At 38.1% G+C, this 24,522-nt stretch overlaps 1 protein-coding gene across 1 annotated transcript; it reads right to left on the reverse strand.

Annotated features, from left to right (window-relative positions):
* Nucleotides 1-3,069: 3,069 nt before the first annotated feature.
* On the reverse strand, nucleotides 3,070-21,205 carry LOC109016645 (leucine carboxyl methyltransferase 1 homolog). Its single transcript, XM_018999040.2, has 13 exons — nucleotides 21,037-21,205; nucleotides 20,312-20,400; nucleotides 20,055-20,197; nucleotides 19,830-19,877; nucleotides 19,467-19,548; nucleotides 18,897-18,999; nucleotides 18,389-18,509; nucleotides 18,192-18,239; nucleotides 11,351-11,434; nucleotides 5,364-5,428; nucleotides 4,397-4,448; nucleotides 4,062-4,100; nucleotides 3,070-3,489 (listed from the first exon to the last, which is right to left on the reverse strand). Exons 1-13 carry the CDS (start codon nucleotides 21,114-21,116, stop codon nucleotides 3,418-3,420), a joined length of 1,026 nt encoding a protein of 341 aa, XP_018854585.1. The 5' UTR covers nucleotides 21,117-21,205; the 3' UTR covers nucleotides 3,070-3,417.
* Nucleotides 21,206-24,522: the final 3,317 nt, after the last annotated feature.

Consider the following 24,522-nt stretch of genomic DNA (forward strand, 5'->3'; position numbering starts at 1 on the left):
TTGCAGTTTGCTTGCCTTATTTATTTATTTTTTGGATTTGTTTTCACTGGTGAGTGAACTCACTGAATTAGTAATATTTTAGTGAGGGAGCAGTTTACTTAATCTAATAATAATAAGTTGCTTAGGTCAATCACTTTCAAATCTAATTATCTTACAGAAAATAATGAATTATTTTTTTAATATTTTATGTTAATTTGGATTTAATTAAATATGAATTGAGAAGACTGCCTAGAATTGTGGTGGGGGCCTTGTTGCTTTGATTTTGAGTCAAGTCCAGCAATTGCATTGCTGGATTTTTTTTGTTTGTTTTTGCCGTGAAAATGGTTTTCATTTTACTGTTTTGTTTTTTATTTATTTATGTATTAAAAGGATGGAATTATGGTGTTGGGTTTATGATATGGTAGATGGAATTATTGGCATGGCTGCTTGGTTGTAGTTGATCGTTTATAAAAGCCTCCACTGGCTGTAGATCCCCACTGTTTTCTTTGTTGTGTTCTGTAAAAGGGCTGTATTTGCAAGAATGAAAGGTAAAACTTAAAAGCATAGACTGAAAGCATACACAGTCAGATACAAGTAGATATTCCGCAATAAGTGGGTCCTTTTGAAAAAAAAAAAAAAAAAAGGGAAAGAGGCAGAGGCAGAGGTGAAAGGCAGAAGATTGAAAACGGTGAAAGGGTTCTCTTTTTAATTTTTTTGGCCCAATCTTTCCATTCCACATTGTCTCATTCCCTGGACCCCAATTATCCTTCCACCACATAATCACCTTTTTTTCTTCAAAAAATTTTAAAAAAAAAACAAAGAAAAGAAAAGACTTTCTTCTTCTCTTCTTCTTGTTCAGATAAAAGCTTTACCGAAAAACAAACACCTATATAGATGGAGCGGATCAATTATATAAAGTATGCGGGATGATAAAAGGAAGAGAAATACTTTAGTTACATATAAATTATATAAAAATAATCTTACGTAATTTGATGTGATTTATCAGATTGTATAATTATTTTTACTGTAAAATAGATTTAAAGTAATAATACCTACACAATACTCTTCACGACACTTTTTCACATCACATCATTGTAAAATGAGGTAAAATGAAGATATTTTTATAAAATGATATTACTTTTATCATATATTTTAAAATAATACCATTATTTAAAAACATGACTGTAAAATATATTATGAAAAGTATTGTATATTTATGATTTTACCCTCAAAATACAGGACCAAGAAAGAACAGGTGCCTGCCTTCTCCATTCTAGTACGGTTAGTCGTACCCCAAAATCACTTCAACAATATAGAAACAATGTGACAAAACTGCATCAGAGAGCACAAGTACAAAAAACCCTAACAAGATTTTCCTCAACTTTGAGGGAACACACACATATATATATATATTATAAATGGCAGAATCTAAAATCTGCTGTCTGAACAGTGAACAAAAGCTTCGGTTCAACAATAAAATTGGGTTTTATAAGCATCAAAAGTCCAAGCCAAACAGACAGACAACCAAAAGGTTGAGAGAGAAATAGAGGCGTGGGCATGTACTGTAAGATGGAAATCCAAAGAAAAAAAAAAACGATCAAATGGGAATGTTATCTTCTAAAAAGGTAGGCACTGTGTACCATTATAATTATAATTATAATAATAATAATAATTATTATTATTAGGGTATGGTACCGGTACTGCTACTACACTAGGACTAGATTAGTCCCCTATTTCATATTAGATCATGAAAATTATCCAACATTCCTTGACAAAGTGTTACTTTTGTCGTGGCGCCAAATTACTCAATTCTCTCGCACATACCTCGGGATTCTTTGGAGGTGGCTCCATGTCAAAGATAATGGCTCAAGAATAATGAATTTTATTACCATTAGCTTTAACTGACAAAAGAAGCTTCAGAAAAAAGTCCTAAACGACAACCACTCGACCAATTAAATCCATTTTCTAAACTAAACTTACCATTGGCGTTGCATTTCGTAAAATGCTGTTTGTTTCAGGTGGTCCGAAAATTACCAAACGCCTTGACTCACTCACTCCCAACATCTATGATCGATGTCCAAAATAATAACAGAATACTCCGATCTATTGCATCGTCAAATTACTAATTAGATAGGACAATGCTAGGGCTGGGGGATTCATTTTCCCGCTAGCTTTTTTTTTTTTTTAGTTTTTTTTACTTAGTGATTAAGAAAATATTATTTAATAATATTATTTTTTAATAATATTTTCTTAATCATTAAATAAAAAAAATTAAAAGAAAATAGTGAGAAAATGAACGGGATCCCCCAGCGGGATCCCTATCATTTTCCAATTAGATAACATCTTACGAATTAGATTATGTCAATGTCACTAATTTTCACCATTTTAAGGGCTTGAATTAAACTGATGACATTTTTAAATTTTTAGTAACTAGGAAGTGCAATGTATCAATTAGTTTTGATAGTTGGAACTTGAAAGATTCAATATGATAATTTTGATTGTTTGAGATGTCATGTATTAATTGTCTGGTAGGTAAAGTGTGCAAAGAGTATTTTTCTCTAAAAAATACAAAAACAAAAGCACACAATCCATGCCATTTTCTTCGTGATCTTGATTCTCGAAATTTTAAATTACCTATTCTGAAAAAACAAATTGCTAAATGATGTAAAAATTCCACTTTGTTGCCTCATCCTTTATGTACTTCTTAGTTCTTACACCCACGTGAACAGTCTTAGATTACATTTGGATAATGAGGTGATCTCAGATATTCTGTGAATAATAATAAAAAAGTAATAATAAGATAGTGAATAATAGTAAAAAGTATATAAAAATAATAATAAAATAATAAATAGTAGAGTAATATTCTCAAAATAATCCACTACACAAACTAGCCCTTAATTTTCTTACCCTAGTCGTACTTCCTACACCAAGGCCAACACATCTTAGGGGTGTGAGGGCATGCTTTACTCGGGATCTTACCGGTTTTGTCCCCCCGATGCCGCATTTCGTCTTCCACAATCGGCCATTCTCATAGGCGCTTGAGGTCATCCCAGCAGAATATAAACAAACAAAAAGGGCAAACAAGGAGATGCGAGAAAATTAGGGAAATCACATTAATATAGAAACAACCATGCAAAGACCCCACAACCCAATAAATTGAGTCATCATTGGAGCTGAGTGGAGCCCGCCACGTTTCTTTGCTAAATAGCTAGCAAAATATATATACAATAATAATAAAACAAAATGAAGGACAAATAAATGGATCTGTATTCCGAGTAGAACAAATAAAACACAATCCTTCTGGAGTCTTGCAAGACCAGACCATTGTTTTTACCTGACAAACCCCAAGTTCGTAGACCTGGCACGTGCCTGCATCACTTGCTTCACTGATCCTAATAGTTTAACCAAACTTGGATTTAATAGTGAATCTCCATGCTCTCATGGGGGAGATGACGAGAGTTTAAGCACGTGTTGCTGGTCTTTCGGAAAACCCAAATCCCCAAAGAGACCCTGAAACATGAAAGGGAAACAGTAAAGTGTCAGGCAATCTTGTGTATCTGACCAATATAAACTCTCCCGCAGAGCCGGCACCCAAACCGCATGCACCCCTCCGAAAAGAATAGATAAAGACAGAAAAAGGAAGTGATGACATATCTTGCTATGAAATCCTGGCAAAAGAATCAAAACCCATAAAATGATTAATGTATCTTAGCTACATTATCACAAAAGAATCGGGACCCATCCTCCTGTAGTTACTTGGTAAATAAATTGAAACGAAAATAAACACAGTCCGCTGAATTCAAATATTGATCCTTGATTGAACTTTTGTGATAATATATGCCGTAGGATGGTCCAAAAAACTCGTCAAACCAAGCTTTTGTACACCATCAAACGGGTAAGGCATTAACATGCAGTGCCAGCTCCAACTGATAGATTATTTAATTTATCTCATGGATGATAATGAAAGATAAATAAATAAATAAATAAACTTTTTTTTAATGCCAGGGAACTCCAAAACCGTGCAAATGCAACATATCCTTTACCAAGATGTAAAGCCAGACTAAGGAAATGTTAAGACATACCATGGCATCATTGATTGCATAAGCCACACAGTAGTGCTCCTGAAAATCAACAATTTGGAATAAATATCAAAACAATAGCAGAAAATAATAATATTGACAATGGCAACCAGGTAGGTAGCATGGGTCACTCAACTAACACGGCTGTAACCCAAAACAACTGACTGTTGGTTACGACCAGTCCTACAGACTTTGAACACACTGGCCTCACAACTCTCTCTCTCTCTCTCTCTCTCTGTGGGCCAATTCTATCTGTTCCAGGCCCACCCACTTCATTCAGTTCCTACACAGAATCTTGGCTGCCTTTCTATTTAATAATAAAGATCGGGTTGACTTGCCTGCATCATGTGCCACTCTTCAAATTCATCGAACAATTCCAGCCGTTCAATCCTAATCAATAGACATCAAAGATGAGCATCTTCCAGGAATATTTCAGAAAGAATGGAGATTCTCAATTGAAGCGTAGAAAAAATAATAGAAGGAACGATAGGCAAAAAAGAGGGAAAGAAGTGCCCTTTACAACCTTCAAGAAACCAAAAACATAAGAGCATTTTTTTATACAAGGCACAAAAAATTTAAGGACTTCGTAAAGAAGTGATTCAATTATCCCAAAAATATAGGATACGGGTACAACTCAAATAATTATCAAATCAAAGAGATTAGAGAACAGCTAAAAGCAGGAAAAAAAAAGTTCCTAAAGGAGGCTGGTAGCAGAGATTTTCCTTTCCACTATAGGACTCATTCACCAGTAGATATGGCACATAAAAGCACAGGCATTAATTAACTGAATCAAAAGTTTTAAGATTCTACCTTCAAGGATGCTCACATTAGAAATATTTATCCCTTCGCTCGAGAATAACAACTTAGATTCAATGAAAAGTTTACGACTACACACAACTCTTGCTTACAAAATTGCAACGGTGGGTGTGTTTTACAGTGATTATTCACTCACAAACTGACGTCTCAAGAATTGCAAATATGAACAAATTTTATTTACGTACATTAACATATGAAGTCTGTAACTAGACAATAGAAGCACGACTTACAGATTCTAGCTAACACATCCAAGCTACACTTCTATGAGAGTGGCAGACAAATCTCTTTTTTTTCTAGAAGTGCAGACAAATCTTCTCAGGATGTTTTGTCAAGAAAACAGAATTCTAGCTGAGATATTATAAGAATATGTAAATAATATATGCCAACTATCCATAACCTAACTATAATGGGTCACTCCCCACATCCGGCCCCACCCCTGCATCAAGAATGAACAACTTCATAATCTCACAAGATTTATGGAGTAAATACCTTCGTCTTTCTTGAGCTTCAATAAAATCACTATATATTCTCAGCATGTCCCAAGCAACTGCCCTCTGATATCCACATACAAACTATTAGCATTAATACAATAGAGGATCGATTCACTGACATAAGGAAAAAAAAATGCAAGATATTAATCCTCAACAGATAACGTTAAAAACACACACACCAAAAAAAAAAAAAAAACTGAAAGAAAGCCCAAATTTGAATGAACTTTAGTAAACCCAAAATTTTGGTAACATCTAAAACTAAAAGAACTGAAAGCATTTGGGGAAAAATCAATGGTAAACAAAGAGGCATATATAGGGCTACTATTAAAAGATTTGTGCAAAATATATATATATTTTTTATAAGTAAGAGTAAATTTATTGAAACGAATGAAATAAGCATAACCCGTGTACACAGAAAGTATACAAAAGAACACCTAAATACATTCTAAGATCAGGAAATTAAAGATAAGAAGTCATGCACATTGTTTCCATTAAGAACAATGGCTGAAAACCAAAGCATTAAAGTGTGTACAAAAAAATTATGAAGCTCAGCCATTGTATGCTCTCCATCTTCAAAACACCACTCATTTCTTTCCAACCAGATACACCACATGATACACAACGGAATCATCTTCCACACGGCTGCCACCTGAGAACTACCTTGAAGCTCCTTCCAGTAGGCCAATAAGTCCACCACCCTCAGAGGCATTACCCAAGCGACGTCGACTCTTCTAAAAAATTCATCCCACAACACCCTAATTACCTCACAAAGCAATAGTAAGTGGTTCACAGATTCTCCATTCTTTTTACACAAATAGCACCAATCCATCACGACACAATCCCTCTTCCTCAAATTGTCCGTAGTCAAAATCTTCCCAAGAGCCGCAGTCCATACAAAGAAGACTACTTTAGAAAGCACACAAGACCTCCAAATATTCTTCCACGGGAAATAAACATTAGCTTGTGATCTCAATAATTTGTAGTACGCCTTGACTGTACACTTCTTGCTACCATTAGACCTTCATTGCATCTTATCCCCCTGTGCAATGGTGTTCCCCGTGGAGTATATCAAGCTGAAAAAATCTGAAATAGAGGGTAACTCTCAGTCATGGATATCCCGAATGAAGAGGATATTCCACTAGGGAGGGCCATGAGATGATATCCGCACATCTACCAAAGTAGCATCCCTGTTAGCTGCAATACGATAGAAAGCTAGAAAAACTGTGTTAAGAGTGCAATCCCCACACCAAACATCATGCCAGAACCTAATTCTGGTACCCTCACCAGCCACGAAACGAATATGACTTACAAAGCTCGTCCATCCCTTCCTAATATATTTCCATAAGCCCACATTCCCCAACACCGGAACACCCATCCCCTAAGCGCCCATGTACAATTAATAATTTCTTCCACAACGACTCCCCAAATACTCCATAACCATTTCCCCAACAAAACTTTATTAAAAGCTTTCAAGCTGCACTCTCAGCCCCATACAAGATTGGGGTACAACTTTATCCCAATGCACAAGATGAAATTTCTTCTCCTCCCCACAAGAAGGCCCGGAATAATTTCTCAATCTTGTTCACCACCCCTGCAGCAAAGGAAACAAAGATAAAAAATAGGTGGGAAGATTCGTTAGGGTACTCTTTAGTAATGTGAGGCGACCCCCTTTCAATAAATACATCATTTTCCAACCAGCCAACATTTTCTCTATTTTTTACACAACCCCGTCCCAAATAGCTCTAGCCTTAAAAGTCGCTCCCAACAGAAGGCCCAAATATTTCATAGGTAACGAGGACACTTTACAATCCAAGAGGCTTGCCAAGCTGTTGATACTGGGCACCGCAACCATCTTGGACTTACTCAAATTCATCTTAAGCCTTGACATGACTTCAAAGCATAATAAGAGTGCTCGTAGAGATTGGATCTGGCCATGATCAGCTTCACAAAACAGAAGAATATCGTCTGCAAACAAGAGATGTGAAATTAAGATAGAGCCATTAATACCATCACCCACCGAAACTCCTGAAAGAAAGCCACCTCCAACAGCCGCCTTTACCATCCGACCAAGTGCCTCCATGACTATAACACTGAGCGGAGGAAATACAATGTTGAATCCAAGAAATCCACCTATCACCAAAACCACACCTCCCTAGCAAGTATATAAGAAAATCTCAATTCACATGATCATAAGCTTTTTCCATATCGAGCTTGCATAGAATACCAGGAACTCCCTCCCACAGCTTATGATCCAAGCACTCATTGGCAATAAGGACCGAGTCTAGAATTTGTCTCCCCCAAAAAAAGGCATTTTGAGGCTTCGAAATAATTTTTTCCAATACTAGGCTTAGTCGGTTGGCAAGAACCTTAGAAACGATCTTGTATGCTCCACCCACAAGGTTGATGGGACGGAACTCCCCAATTGTCGTAGCCCCATGTTTTTGCTAACCACATATTTTCAAACTTAAAGTACCGGCGTCCCCGATGGATTCCCCCTGCAATCTAACAAGATTGGAAAGTGATCTGAGCAGATACGGGGAAGCATCTTCTGACACAATTTCAGAAAATGGGCCTCCTACGAAGGAGAAACAAGAAATCTATCCAATCTCGACCAACCCTGACTATTAAACCAAGTGAACTCGCCACCAACCATGGGGAGATCCATAAGATCTAGATAAAAAATGAATTTCGAGAACTCCTCCATGGCTAAGGAGGTTTGATGATTCCCCGATCGTTCGCTAGAAAAGTGAGTGATGTTGAAGTCTCCACCCATACACCACGGCACCTCCCATAACCAATACAAACCCGCCAATTCCTCCCAAAGCCTTCTCCTATCTCTATCCATGTTAGGCTTATAAATGCCTACAAAAGCCCACTCCCACCCATCTATCACATTTTTAAAACGGCTTGCAATCAAAAAAATACCAACGCACTCCTCTTCCGCCTCCACCACTATTTTATCCCACATTAGGAGGATGCCACCTAATGCTCCTGACGAAGCCAAATATGACCAGCCCAGATACGAAAACCCCCATAAGCGTCGTATAATTCTTCTATCAAAGACCCACAATTTTGTTTCTTGAAAACACACCACATCAACCTTCCACAATCGCAATAGAGATTTAATGCGAAGGCACTTATTGCGATCATTAAGCCCCCACACGTTCCAAGAGAGGATCTTAGGTTTCATGAACAATAGTGGCCCCCCTCCCTTTCAATCTATCTCTTCCGCCACTTCCCTCCTTTGTTTCATAGTTAATAGAACATTTGAGCCTTTTAAGTTCCCTATCTCTGTTTGTGGCAGACTTCGATCTACTAGCTTCAATGGCCACAAGAAGAGCTCTGAATTGTTCTTCAAATCCTATGCAAGAGACCCCAACACAAGCTTGCTTCTCCTCAACCTTCTTAAACACCCATTCCGAGATGAACCTTTATGTATTGGGGCTAGGAAGGAGCATGCATATTGGGTCAGCATCCCCCCCATCGAAGCAGATCCCTTCACAAACAGCCAGCTGCAGATCCCCACCTTCTGACCCCCCCCCCAAAGGGGACACCTCACTTCTCATGTTGCCCCCACCATTTTTCAGTGATATTTCCAAATCTAGTATGCCGGTGGGAGGATTCGAAACACATCGCACCCCCTTTGACTAAAACTTCACCCTCCAACGGACTAGGCTTCTGAGAGAACATCGTGGATGTACCCACGACCACCATCACGTGGTTCTGTGCAAGTTCCGAGGGTGGGGATGCGCCGTCACCACTTCAGGATCACAGAGGCTATCGCAGTTGCAATATCCCTCATCGCCGACGAGGGTTGTTGCCGCCGACGTTGTCGCTGACGATGGTGGCTCGAACCCTGTCACCGAAGGCCCAGCTCCCCCTGTTCTTTCTTCCTCCATACTGGGCATGTGTGTTGAAGGAGTGTAAGCCTCCCAATGGGCTGAGGCCCAACAACTGGGCCCAGAGCCCTTTCCTTACTCTTCAGCTGACCTCCAGAATTAAAATCGTTAAGCCCATTATCCCGGCCCTGATCCATTGCACTTGAGCCCATAAATCCAGAGCCCAGGCCCGAACCCAGCTGTTGAACCCCCTTCCTCTTAACGCACCGTTTAATCCATTTTAAGTTATCGGTCAAAACTCCCAACTGTTTCTCCATTCCAGACACAGCTTGAAGAAGAATTTCCTCATTCAGATCCATCACGACCCTGCCACCCCCCTCACGTCTCTGACCACATTTCACTAGGAGTGGAAATATGTGACATGACCCGTTAACCCAACACGAACACGACACGATAAAAGCAGGTTAGAGTTTAACCTTAACGGGTTTGGGTCAAAACGAGTTGACCCGTTAAGACATAATTGCTTAATGGTTGATAACGGGCCAACCTATTTGACCCGTTAAGAAATTTAAAGTTACAATTATACCCTTATACCTAAAAATAACATTGTTGGGATTATAATTTCGATATATTTATTGTTTGGATTGTAATTTTGGACTTGTAGTTAGTTTTATATTTTTTATAGATATTGTGATTTTAACATTTATATAAAATTATGCTAAACTTAACTAGGTCAAACAAGTTAATTTCGAGTCTGTTCAACTTATTTACATAAACGGGTTGACATGACATGACCTGTTATGTTAATGGGTCGTGTTAGGGTTTGATATTTTAATACGATAAACTTAACGGGTCGGGTTAAGGTTGACCCATATAGTATAATATACATGTCTTGACACGATACGAATATTACCTGTTAACACGATTTGACACTCCTGCATTTAGCATCTCGAGGCCTCTCCATCTGTCCTTGAAGCACCTCCCTGTACGATCGAGAATGCGACGTATACACCGTCGTCATTGGTGGAGACAGCTGCGAAGGGCCACCTTCACTTCCAGCTTCCTTCAGCACCTCTGTTATTTTCCTCCACCCCATCCCGTCCTTGTCCCCTGGAATGAAGATAAAGCTCCGATGATCTCCCCCACTATACTCCACTAGGGCCATGAAAATACCTCTGAAGTTGGAGCATCGATGGGCGATATATCCTCTGTCCCCTTCTCGGTAAGCAGAGTAGAACTCCTTCCTCCCCATCTTCATACTCTCCTCCAAAGCTTTAGAGAACCATTGAGCTGTCACTAGCCCCAAACTCATCACTTTTACATCTTTCCAACCTTTCTCAGTCAGTATAACACGGCGTCCATTCCTCACCACCTCAAACAGTTTGGCTTCTATCTCTATGTCCTTCAAAAAACCCATCCTAAACACACCAACCCCGAGCTCCGTCATAAAGCAGTCACAAGCCACCCAATCTCAACGAGAAGCAACTCTCACAGTTCCATGGTTCAAAGCATTACCTAGCAAACGAATGGTTTGCATGGTTCTTTTCAACTTGACTGAATTTCTGATCTCTTCAGATGCAAAATTAACAGCGTTCAAATTATTTCTAAGGTCAGAAACCCGAGCACAAAATTGTATCTTAAAGGAGAAAACTCTCAGCTTTGACTCTACCCATGGCACTTTCATCAATTCTAAGAACCATCAAGAAACAAGCAAGTCGGTTATTCAGAGCGTGGTGGAAAAAGACAGAACTGAGATATTTATGAAGTTCATGATAATTCAAATATTAATATGAAAAAAAATATATATATCAATACAGATAGCCATCTGCAGTATAATACAGATAATCATCAATACAGATAATACAAATAAAATTTAAGATTAGAATAGATAACCATCTGTAGTATTGATAACTGCATCTGGATTGGATCAGATTTAGAAGAATCTTAATCGTCATCCAACCACTTACACTGACAATCTTGCTGGCTAGATGACTTCTCTATTGTCATTTAAAAGGGTTGCTCACTTATTGAATGTTAAGTGTATTCACCCTTAATGCATCAATATTGTTTTTAAGTAATCAATACAAAACAATTATATAGGAAGAAGACATTTTTATTGTCAACCGCACCAAATTAGATGATATACCTGCCATCCTTGATCAAGAAAGAGTTTTTCCTTAGCAAGTAAAGTCGGTGTAGCATTAATTCCTAGGAGTGCACAGCCTCTACTCTGAAATAAAGAAGCAACAAAGGATCTTATACAGATGAAACTTTTTGTATGAATAAAATTTTCATGACACTGGTTGGCGTCGTAATTTCATCTGATAGATTAAACCTTTAGGGAATAGCTTGGAAATAGATACACATGCCATGAAGTGTAAACTCATCAATACAAACAGTCTTCAAATTAAGGAATCCTTGCCTTAATTCTCATCTTCTCTGGGGAAGATTTATCAAACCCCCCACCCCCAAAATTCATGAGTCTATTCATTTCAGATGTAGTGAAAATTATAACATCTCAGGGTGGAAAAAAATACAAGTTCACAAGTCAAGCTCATCTTTCAAAATTCCCACTCTCTGCACAACGCACTAACTCCAACAAAAAAAAATCCCTACACATTGTCTTCCCAATGTCTCTTATACCTCTTTCTAGAATTCCTCAAAAAGAATCTCTATATGCCATTGTATATATAACAGTTGCAACATGAATATTAATTCATAATTGTGTAAGTTTGCATCTGATACAATGGCATGAACCACTCACTAAAGTCCACTAGAAGAAACAAATGAAGAAAAATAAGTTAAGAAAGGAAGAGACTGAGTATAAAAAAATGAATTAGTTTACAGCTCTGTTTCAATCAGAAACTAGGACACTAGTTTACCAGATATCAGAGAATGTTACAATGTGGAGTAATTGATGATCCAAAATGTTTAAACAAGCATGCTTCGAACTTTTTGCCTCCAACATCATAATTTGCCTGGCAAGTATTACCATCCTATCTATCCGCAAGTATTACCATCCTATCTATCCTGCTCCGGAATATATATTTCTTTGTCAAAGGTGGCATTGGAGAGAATATTTGTAATTTATCAACACAATTGGAAGCAGCAAATCTTGATCACGTACACACAGCCTAAGAAAGTTCCACGGATCAGTTATTACTCTCTCAAGAATATCCCTACACTCTCCTTACCTATAACGTGTCCAAAATGAATGAAACTTATAACCTATCATAGTGCTTCTCTGGTATTTTAGGATTCTGACTTGTTCAGTGTAAAGGTTGGTGAATGAAATTATAAGTTTGCCCATGAGAAGTGGTGTGTAGTTAGTTATTATTCCGCATGAAATTTTTCCATACACATGCGATATTTTATCTCCGTACTCCTGCGATATTTTCTTGTAGAGGATTTCTCGTAGAGGATTTCTTAGTTGATGCCATGGAGGTAATGGTGTAAGGCTGTTCTGTGGTGGTTAGCTTAATTGTTTTAGTCTATCATTTGGGTGGTTGCGATGGGGTCTTACAGAGAAGTTATCATTGATCACAAGACTTTCGCGTTTAAGAAGGAAAATGCGAAGTGGTGGATGATCACTGAGTGTAGTCGACGAGTAGTGAAGTATATTTCTATTGACCATGAAGCTCTTTGTTGGTTGGCTTCAGTGGTGAAGGAATGCGTGGTTTTAGTGGGTTCTTCTGAGTTTCTCAGAACCCGTAGAAAAGGGAAGCAGGTGCCTCTGGTACAGAGGGGTCAAAACTATCATGGCAGGTTTTTTTCCCTTTCAGAGTTTGGCCATGAGAAGAAGAGAGGGTTGTTAATGGTGCCAGAATGATGGGAGGCAGAGGGCTGGAGGAATTTCGGCGATACCTTGAAGGAACTTGCCTCATTCTCTGGTGTGTGTGAAGAAAATCCTGATAGAGGAGGCTTGGGAGGGTGGGAACAGGGAGGAGGGAGGTCGACGGAGCATGGCAGAGGAGGTGGTCCTCCACGGCTGCTCTCACCAGCATCGATGGAGCTTCATGCAGCTCCACGGCCTTACAGCAAGGTACTCCTAGGGCAAAAGGTACCACCTCGAGCCACGAAGCCTGTAGAGAAGGTAAGCCTACCAAGTTCAAAAGGCTTTTCCATTTCGGAGGAGGCACAGTGCTGTGTGGGGGGTGGCAAGGAAGGGGGGGTCTGAATGAGGAATGGTTGATGCAGACATTGGCTGAAATGGAGAGTAAAGTCGAGAGTCTGTGGGATTACATCAGGGGGATGAAACGATGCATTGAGGGGAATGGTGTTATGCAGTTGGGCCTGGGCTTGGGTCGGAGGAAAGGGAGGGGAGATACAAAGGAGGTTGCTCAAGCTGGGCCATTTACGAAGTATGGGTTGAGGGGCTTAGGCCAAAAAGTCTGGAGGGCTAAGAAATAGGTTTCGGCCGATATTTCGGTCCCGAGACTTTGTAGTTCCTCCACGGCGCCGATACATGGCTTGTCAGACCCAGCTCCGGCACAAAACCCACCGATGGCTACCGACGACCATCTTGGTGGGCCATCGCAGTCACACAGCCGAGAGGATGGGGCTGTTTCTGGGGTAGAGTTTGAAGGGGAACTCAAGGAGCTTTCAACGACACCCAGTTGCCCAACGACGGAGGTACCCAATATGGAGCTCGTCCCATGGGTGGGTGACCAGCCCCTCTCAAGTGGCAAGGCAGTGGGTGGCTCGGGGAGTTCAACAGAGGTGATGTCTGCTAGGGCACAGTTGAGGTGCAGGGAGGATGGGCTGTCTATTGGCTCACAGAAGGGTGACGGTGATACAGTGCATTCAAGTGGCTTCTCATAGGGCCTTCAGATGGTGGTCTGTGAGAAAGGGGGTGACAAAGGTGAGCCGGGTAGTCCTACCCCATTATGTGCCATTCCACCAGTTCCCACATCCTCGAATTGGGTGCTAAAAAAGGTGGCGGAGTTGTAGGGGTTTGTGGGAATTTCCTGTGAAGGTTTTGAATAGCAATTTAAGGCCCTTTAAGTTGCTATAGAAGCAGGTAGACCATCGGCGCTGAAGACAGCAGCTAAAAAGGATAGAGAGCTGAAAAGATTGACTTGTTCTATTAATTATGATAACAAGGAGAGTAGTAGTGGGAGGGAAAGGTTGAAGGGGCAGGGGAGTCATTTATCTTATGAAGCCTAGAATCTTATCGTGGAATGTTAGGGGAATCAACAATGTTAACAAGCGACCTCGCATTAGATCCCTCATACGCAGTTGGAAAGTTGATATTGTATGTCTTCAAGAGACTAAGTTGTGCTATGTCGACAAAAATATTATTCGAAACCTATGGGGATGTTCTTGTGTGGGGTGGAGTTACTTAGCTTCACTGGAAGCTTCAAGAGGGGTGTTGCTGATGTGGGATATGAGAGTGGTGGAGTTAGTAGAGGACTGTATTGGGAATTATTTTGTGGTTGGGTCTTTCAAGAACATTGAGGATGGGTGGAGGTGGGCTCTTGCGAGTGTGTATGGTCCTAATGCAGTATGAGAAATGAGCTCTTTGTGGGAGGAATTGGCGGGTATGCATTATTTATGGGATTTACCTTAGGTTGTGTGCGGGGACTTTAATGTTGTACGTTTCCTGTGCGAGAGGGAGGGGTTACTTGACAAGGTCAATGGAAGAATTCTCAAAGCTGATTGGAGGGCGTTCTACTTGGTCGAATGGTCGAGGGGGGTCAAGGTTGGACAGATTCCTAGTTTCTACTTCTTGGGAGACACATTATCCAGACCTAAGCCATAAGAGATTGTCACGGGTATGCTCTGATCATTTTCCCATCTTATTATATTGTGGGGGTATTCATGGGGGTAGGCGATACTTCAAATTTGAGAATAAGTTGCTGCAAACGGTTGGTTTTGTGGAAAGGGTGCGGGATTGGTGGGCTTCTTATTCTTTTCATGGTATCCCCAGTTTTATTGTGGCTAGTAAACTCAAAACCCTTAAACTAAACTTAAAGAAGTGGAACATGGAGGTGTTTAGACTCACGGATGAGCAAAAAAGGCTTCTTTGGAATGAACTGCATTCCTTAGAAGATGGGGTGGTAATAGAGTTGTCCGCGTTGAGAAAGATTGAGGTGGTGTCGAAGTTAGAGAATGTGGTGTTGTTGGAAGAAATTTCTTGGAGACAAAAATCTAGAATGACATGGCTGAAGGAGAGCAACAGATGCACTAAGTTCTTCCACAAAATGGCAAATTCTCACAGGCGTAATAATGTGATTGATGTGATTCTATCGGGTAATACAGTGTACCAATCCCCGAAGGCTATACCAAGACCATATCGTGAATTATTATGAAGACCTCCTCGAAGAGATTGCGGTGTGGCGTCCTAAACTGGATGGGCTTTTTTTTTATCAGCTAGATGGTTGGAGAGACCGTTTGAGGAAGCCGAAGTGCTACAAGTGGTGAGTGGTATGTGCAAAGATAAAGACCTGGGTCTAAATGGATTTTCCTTGCCCTTTTTTCAAGAGTGCTGGGACATAGTAAAGGATAATGTGATGCGAGTTTTTCATGAGTTTCATTTTTGTCACAAGTTTGAGAAGTCCCTTAATGCTACCTTCATTGCCCTTATCCCAAAGATAGTGGGGGCCATTGAGTTGAAAAATTTTCGTTCTATTAGTTTGGTTGGCGGGATTTATAAGATCATTTCAAATGTGTTAGCTAATCGTATGAGCTTGGTGATGGAAAAAATTATTTCCAAGTCTCAAAATGCTTTTGTAAGAGGTAGGCAAATCTTGAACTCCGTTTTAATTGCAAATGAGTGTTTGGACAGCCGGTTGAGGGATGGCATTCCGGGAGTCCTTTGCAAGCTGGGTATGGAAAAGACATATGACCACGTGTGCTGGGATTTTTTGCTATATATGTTGAGAAGATGTAGCGTCAGGGATAGGTGGTGTGGATGGATCAAATATTGTGTTTCAATCACTCGGTTTTCCGTATTAATTAATGGCCAACCTTGAGGATTTTTTCAAAGCTCGAGGGGTTTGAGACAAGGGGATCCGCTATCTCCTTTTCTCTTTGTTGTAGTTAGGAGGCCCTGAGTCGCATGGTGGAGGCTGCTATTAAGGGGGATTTTCTTGCCAACTTTGCAGTGGGTAACGTTAATAATGAGGCTTTATCCATCTCCCATTTATTATTTGCAGATGATAAGCTAATTCTTTGTGATGCAGATAGCGAACAGATTCAAGCTGCAAGGGCTGTTCTATTGTGCTTCAAAGCTGTTTCGGGACTTATGAATTTGGGTAAGTCGAAATTGGTCCCGGTAGGGGAGATGGCGAATATCAACCTCCTAGCTGAGTTGTTGGGATGCAAAGTGGCTACTCTCCCTATGAAATACCTCGGACTCCCTTTGGGAGCTTTTTTTAAAGCAAAAAATATTTGGGACAAAGTTGTAGAGAAGGAGGGAGAGTAACTCTCATCCAAAGTACCATTTCCAATCTTCCAACGTACTTTCTTTCCTTATTTCCTTTACCGGTGGGGGTGACCAATCAGATTGAAAAGCTATTTAGAGCCTTTTTGTTGGGATGCATGGGTGAGGAAAATAAATTTCATCTTATGAATAGGCAAAAAGTGTGCAGTCAGAAGAAGTTGGGAGGTTTGGGGGTGCGTAACTTGATCATTTTTAATAAAGCCTTACTAGGAAAGTGGTTGTGGAGATTTCAATTGAAAGGGACTTCGTTGTGGAGAATGGTCATGGGTCGGAAGTATGGTTGTGAATGGGAGGGTTGGTGTTCCAAGGAGGGTAGGGGGTCGTATGGTGTGAGTCTTTGGAAATTTATTAGAAAGGGGTGGAATGTGTTTGCAACACATATTAACTTTGAGGTCAGAAAGGGTACAAGAATTAGGTTCTGGTTAGATGAATGGTGTGGTGAGAGTGCTTTATGTTCTGTTTTTCCAGGTATTTTCAGATTGTCTGGAAATCAGCAGGCCGCTCTCTCAGATGTGTTGTGCCGAGCCAATGGTTCTGTGCATTGGAATATGATCTTCTCCAGAAATGCGCAAGATTGGAAAGTCAAGGAGATAAGTTTTTTCAGCCTACTTTATTCCAAGAGGATAGGAGGTAATGGGAGCGATAGATTGTTGTGGAAACCTTTAAGGAGTAAAAAATTTTCTGTTAAATCTTTCTACAAGGTGCTGACTAATTATCAGCCCATTGCGTTTCCATGGAAGGGTATTTGGAGAGTTCCATTGCCTCCCAAAGTTGCTTTTTTTACTTGGACAGCAGCTCTAGGAAAGATTTTGATGGCCAACAACTTAAGGAAACAGGGGATTACCGTAATGGAGTGGTGTTATATCTGTAAAAACAATAGCGAATCAATTGACCATCTTCTTCTACTTTGTGAGGTGGCAAGGGAGTTATGGGATGGCCTACTTAGTAGAGCCGGGCTGTCTTGGGTTATGTCCAAGAGTGTAGCGGAGCTCTTAGCATGCTGGAATAGGCATCATCAGAGTTCTCAACTGGCTGCGACGTGGAGGATGTCTCCTTTGTGCTTATTGTGGTGTATATGGATGGAAATAAATGAGAAATGCTTCAACAACAAGGAGAGAGCTAGGGGAGAATTATGGAATTTTTTGTACTTTCTTTGGTTCAATGGCTTTCTGCTATAGTTTTAAAGGGAGGGAATGTTCATGAGTTTTTGCTTTCTTTTCAGCTTTCTAGTATGTAACTAGGTGTCTATTTTGTATACTTCCCGTGTACATGGGCTTTGCCTAGTTTTATTCGATCAATGAAATTTCTTACTTATCAAAAAAAAAAGTTTGCCCATGATAATCAATCCTAGGGCATGCTCACTTAGGTATTTCTCAACTCTCTTTTTTTCTCATTCTATTTTGTTCATCCGTCTAGGCATCTTTCACTCACATTGCATCCTCTGGGCCCTATATCTTTCCCGTCGCCAAAGGGATCAAACGTCATTAGGGCTCAAATGAATCCACTTCCAGAGGTAGAAGAAAAACAAAAATTATTTCCATACCTCCAAATTTCTGATCATTTGCTGCCCAAAGGCGTCATCTGGATGGATCTATAAGGAAAAAAACAAGAGAAACTGTACATAAGGAAATATTTTTCATACTACTTCAAGCAACCATATGAAAGACCCGGGAGTGTAAAGAAAGAACAGCAATCAACAGACAGAAAAACAAATGGTTCCAAGGTTTGTGAGGTGCAAACCTGCTCGTATAAGAAAAAAATTGCTGTAGAAAATGTTTTTGCAGCCCAGCCAACTATACCCTGGGATGAATCTGGATCCAAGTATATTAAAACGCATTCTGCAATTATAAACGTTGGCAGACTGATAACAAGATTAGAATGAAGCAACTTAATCATCCCTCAGCATGAATGCAAAATAACTAGATTTCATCAAGCTGTGAAGTGGGGAGAACCCCTCAAATTACAAAACAGAGCATATAATATCATAATTTATCTGTAAACAGAAACCGAATAAACCCCATAGCATGATAGTTCTCACTACAGTTAAAGAATGATGGAGCTTCAACGATTAAATGAACAAAACACAAGAAGATAAAAGAAAATAGCTAGAGCATGTTGCGGTTATTACTTTAGACTATAGGTAAATTCATAAGCCTTAAAAAGACATTAACTGCTCAAAAATTCCAAAGTGTATCAAGAACTAGAAATATATAACAAGAAAGAAAGAGAATTGTCTCCATCTGCATACCTGGGATCCAAATCAGCCAGAGCTATGATATCATCTAATTTTTGTACATCACGCAAATCAATGGGAAGTAGCTTGTAGTGATCACTAAGCACTTCTCCTTTCTCTGAGAAGTAAGATATGAATAATTGGTTTAAGCAGAACACGTTAAGTATTTAATTGTATATGGCCAACAAAATCTGAAGATCTTAAGCTACAGATGTCAGATGCATTTACATGTGCAACCACAGAACAAAATCTTAAAAGAGAGTCTATAATTCATTTCCAACAAGCCCATCACAAATGAGAAGTCACTGCAGCGTCCCACACTTAGCATCGATACATAAAACAAACCAACTGGAAACTCCAACAACATATGCAAATTATGTCAGCTAATAGATGAGAAGTGCAAAATGAGTGAACACAATTTCTTCTGTGCTTTTTTAGGCATGAGATCCAAGCCAAAAAATGCATCTTTACCACAGTTATACATAAAAGGAAAGGAAAAGTGCAATTAGGAGATTTAAAAATGGCTCAAAATTAAGTGAGAACGCAACCTAAGAATCCACAGCACTAATAACCATGGGGCTTTACCTCGTGAGATCGATACTGCTCCACCAATTTTGTCCCTCAACTGACTGTAACTTTCAATAAGTGTCGCCTTTTTACTGGTTACCTGACAAACAACGACCATGTAAATACTTATCCAAAGATGACCATGCAACTTTCTTGCGTGACATAAATAACCATAGTTAAATACATCAAGTTGTATGCAACAGTTCATTACTTTTGAACAAATAACTTCCAGTCTAGTGAAGTGAAAGAAGAGTTTCACTGTTTGTAATAGATAGGTTAGCATGAATTTCTTCCACATTCTATGTTCTCTTAAAAACTCAACCACAAATTAAGCAAGTGCCACCAAACCCATGGAGTAATTATGGATCATCAAATTTGCACCTCTTTAAAATCCAGTTCCACGTATAGATACGGCGCTTTCCCTTCATCCTGCCACACACAAGGAAAAAAAAAAAACCAATCACTAGTTAGACACAAACCTTAATTAAACAAAAAAATTAATAAACTAAATAAAAACTTACAAAATAATTGTGCAAATCAATTGTAACAAGCACAGGCATACAGAAGGACAAAAAGGTATTAAGTTTCAAATATATTAGCAGGCACCTGCAACTGAAAAAATGTCGTATCAAAGCCAGCTCCAAGTGATAATATCTGCTTCTTTGTGTGACCTTTTCCATCCATATCTCCTTGACAATCAAGAAACTGATAGAGAAGCTTTCGAAAAGCAGCCCAACGGGCAAAGTAACCTTGTCATATGCAAAACCAAAAGTAATGAGATTTGCCGAATTGATAATAAAGCAAAAGAATAATCAGCAGCCAAAAATTATATACTCGATACTTTTTCAGCTACTAAATCATACCGCGATTAATAATGGGAGATCTCCTGACAGGCCTTCTTACAAATAACTGGATGTAGTCATCTTTCATGTACCCCTTCTTGACACATGACCTTTTATCATACAGGTAACGGTTAGTACTATTCTCCAGCGCTATCGTAAACAAGTATGATCTATTAAAACATTAAAATCATGAGATTCCACACACAGACACACATGCATGTATGTACCGGATCGAGATTCTTTAGATTTTTCAGAGTAACCAGTTCCGAAAATCATAACCATTATTTTTAACTAAATGGTTTAGATTCTGTAACACATCCTAAAAAGACACGATAAATTTAGAAAGTTTACCGTAGAACTATCCTAAGAAAGAAGAAAAAAATCTAAACCATATGAGTGTATTAATGTAAAATAAAACAGTACTTGAGTCTCCAGTCATTGTTACCAATAGCTAGTAAGTCTCACGCCCAAGCAAGCTAGTAATCAGAATAGTACCCAGTTATACTTGAAAAAGGAAACATGTTGGACATTTTTCCCCGTTTTCTCGGAAACCAATCAGAAAGTAAGGAAAAATATGAAAAGTTTCATGAGAGCCATAACTATGGGGTGAATATTCTTAGATATAGATGAAAACTAAAACGCAAATGTGAAAGAATTAGGAGTAAAATTAGGCCTAAAATCGAGAATGTAATTGAGAAATATGGGAAGAAAAGAAGAAATGAATGCGTGCGAAAGTGCGTGCGCACAGTTTACTGGCCGAAGCGTCATCGTTTGTGGCTTGAACTGCTGCTGTGTTGCTGTGCGCATCAGGCCCTGCCTTCGCCATGTTTTCTCCTCCTCTTCAGACGAAATTGGTTTCGGGTTCTATGAAATTGTGAGCCTGTGACTCCACTCGGTCCGACCGGGTTCGTTTATTTTTCCTTTTCCTTTTTCAACAGTAGGAGAACGAATCAGTTTATTCTGATTTATGGAAAAGTCCCCCAATTATAAAAAAGAATACATTTTATTGTGTGATTCCATCAATTTAAAAAAATACTTATAAAAGTTGTCCCGTTTGAAATTTGGACCGAATTGAAATCAACTTAGTTCAGTTTAATTTGAATCTAACATCCAAACATTCAACTCTTAAATCACTAAATTTATCTCAACTTAAAATCTCTTTACACGTGAGATTCACAATTTTTTCAACTCAACTCCTCTTTACATGCTGGATCTACATCATTTTTCAACTTTTCATAAATACATATAAATTTATCTTAATATTTAAACACATTTCAACTCATTATATCATTTCAACTCATTATTATTTATAAAAAAATCAATTTATTTCAACTCAACATAACATCTAAATAAGACCAAATAATACTCTCATCTCCGACTAATAAAGACCGTTTCGACATTAAAAAAGTGACAGCAATAGTCAATCGAAAATTGTTTGTAACTCTTATTTATAACAAGAATAATTTTATTTAAAAATTTTTATATTACACATTATTCATATTCACATGGCATGCTTAAAGTTGAAATATAAATTTTAAAATTTAAATATTATAAATTAAACTATATCATATAAATTTTGTGTTGTGTAAATATTTCAAATATCACTATTATTTTGATAAATGTCATAGACAATAAAAACATAAATATAAAAAAAAAGTACGTAGGGAGAAATTTATAAATAGTCAGTCTTCACTTTTTTTATAAGCAAAGCAGCTCATTAATACTACATAATCAATATATATATATATATAAGGAGGGGGAGGTTCCCAACAATACATCGTTACAATTTGTGCAACGCACAAAAAAAATAAAAAAATTGACTATGAGATCCATTCCCTTCAAGGAGCGAGCCATCTAAAATAACGATTTTTTATAGTTAAATAACAAGATATTTACTTCCTCGTCTTCAAAATGTTCAATTATAAAAAACAATAACATGGTTATATAGACAACATCAATTCACCCAAGTCATCCGTAGACAGAACTCATCGCAGTGCGACGCGTGACTCCGATGAGTTGATAGTCTTGAGGAGGGGGGTGTGATGGGTTACATCTAAGAAATATGAAAAAGCTAAGCTATTGGTACGACACTTGTAATCTCTGAAAGCGTTGAGATGCAGTAGCCCACGATAGCCATGCGTGGCATATGAGACTCACGCTTTGATCGTTTTGTAGTGACTCTGCCTTGTACCATGAATTGACGGCTGAGGAACGATGTGATGGGGTACGTATCAATGGTCAATATTGAAATAAAAGCACTATAGATATAATTAAATTATATACAAATAAATATATAAATTAATATAATTTTATATAGTTTGTTAGATTTATTTTAAAATAAAAATAATTTTATAATTTAACGCATCATATTAAACCATATATATTTATCAATTTATTTTTATATAATCACACTTTATCTAACTAAAATATTTATCATAAAAAAATAACAGATCAAACTCATCAGGCCAATGGAAAAGAAAAAGGTTAGAAAGAAATGAGAAATCATACACATGGCTATAATGGAGATGGACCAACATAAAGGAAGGGAGGCACGGCAGCCTATGGTACTCACGCGCGTACGTTTGACGAGGCTCACCTCTTTAGCAAAAAATGAAATGGGAAAAATAAATTACAAAAATAAAACTTCTATTTATAATCGGTCAGGAAAATCGTGGGGTCGCCGTGTTCTACGTGGTCAAATTAAAACTTTTTTTTAATTTACTCCATCTGTTTTAAGACAAAAAAACTATTTTCGTCTTGCTCCTTCAAGCCAATATCTTGAGATTTTCCACGAAATTGACTTGCAATGAAAAGTGTTGATAAAGTTTTTCATCCATTTTTTATCAGAATATATTATTTTGGCTACTGGATAATGAACAACGAACACCATAGCTGCTGCTTCTTCTTGGTCTCTGTCTTTCCTGTCTTTTTTTTTTCCACCACCCATTTTCAGACTCGGCCTCTGCATCATTGGTCTACAATTCTTGAGTATTCTTTTTTAGTTCTTGGTTGAGCTTGCCGACGACTTCTAGAATTATTCTTTGTAATTGATTTACGATTGAGATACAACGCTCTATTCGTGTTTTAGAAAATATCCATAACAATGTGCGAATAAGGAAAAATCTATAATTATTATTTGTAACTGATTTGCAATTACAAACTTGTAATAGTCTATAAATACTATGAAGTCTGTGTGCTACTGTATCAAGGAATAACTGAAATTGAAAAATGACTTTGTGAGAAGGAAAGTCTGTTTGAGGCATTTTACCAAATACTTCTCTTGCATTTCATACTTTGAGGCATTGGATTGCATTTTTCTGATTTTGGTTTTGGTTTTGATTTTTTTTTTAAAATATTCTTGACTGCCACGCCAGCCGATTACCCAGCGGTTCCCCACTGCCGGTTGTACGTAGTATGGCTAAAGAAGAGAGAGGCAGAAATCGAGAGATGCACAAGATCTTCGTGCGAGGAAAGATTTGTCATTTACATTTTTTTCTTTGTATGAAGCTCGGTTGTTCTTCTTTGATTTCTTATTCTGGGCTACTTTTCCTCATCTAACTCTTCCTCTTCGTCTGCCTTTTTTATTTTTTTTAATAATATAAATTCTAACACGTCTGTATGGTGCGCATAGAGACAAAACTTGTGTCTATATATAGCATAACTGAATGAATTGTTGCTTTTAAGAAGTTAGAAATTTTCTCTCTAAAAAGATAAGTCAATTTTCACTTAATTTGATCCAAGCAATGCTTAAAGACTTCCATTCGGATCAACACAACTGATGATTTTTTACAAGTCTTTAATTTTCAAGAAACCCAATTATAATGAAGCTTTCACTAATTAACAAAAATATGTGTTTTGGACGTTAACAAAAAGGTTTTGTAACTTGTTAGGACTTTTCTTTGCGTATAAAAAACTTTTTGTTAACGCGTTTTTTATACGTCCTATATATAATACTATAATAATCTGATCTATTTGTTAAAAAAAGAGTATTTCTACTGATCTATTTGAAATTTACCATTCAGATTATCTTTTTTACGTGGCATTACCATATAATACTATTTGGTTTATTAATAAAAAATATATTCAAACTAAAAGGGTGTCTGAAAATACTAAATAACGAAGACTAAGTTCTTTTATCTATTTTGTATTTTTATTTTTATTTTTTTTAATAAATCACGTGATATTATTTGATGGTGTCAGTAAATGTTAGATGGTCAAGCAGTATTATTTTA

This window comes from Juglans regia, chromosome 14 (genome assembly GCF_001411555.2).
Source record: "Juglans regia cultivar Chandler chromosome 14, Walnut 2.0, whole genome shotgun sequence".
Classification (NCBI taxonomy): domain Eukaryota; kingdom Viridiplantae; phylum Streptophyta; class Magnoliopsida; order Fagales; family Juglandaceae; genus Juglans; species Juglans regia.

Bases quoted from the DNA above. Each gene is read 5' to 3' on its own strand.
- LOC109016645 (XM_018999040.2), bottom strand. From the start codon at position 21,116: ATGGCGAAGGCAGGGCCTGATGCGCACAGCAACACAGCAGCAGTTCAA. The intron at 18,510-18,896 runs GTATGCAGATGG...TCTTGTTATCAG, and splicing joins CTGGCTGATTTGGATCCCAG to TCTGCCAACGTTTATAATTG. The intron at 3,490-4,061 runs GTATGTCTTAAC...TTCATGTTTCAG, and splicing joins ATGCAATCAATGATGCCATG to GGTCTCTTTGGGGATTTGGG.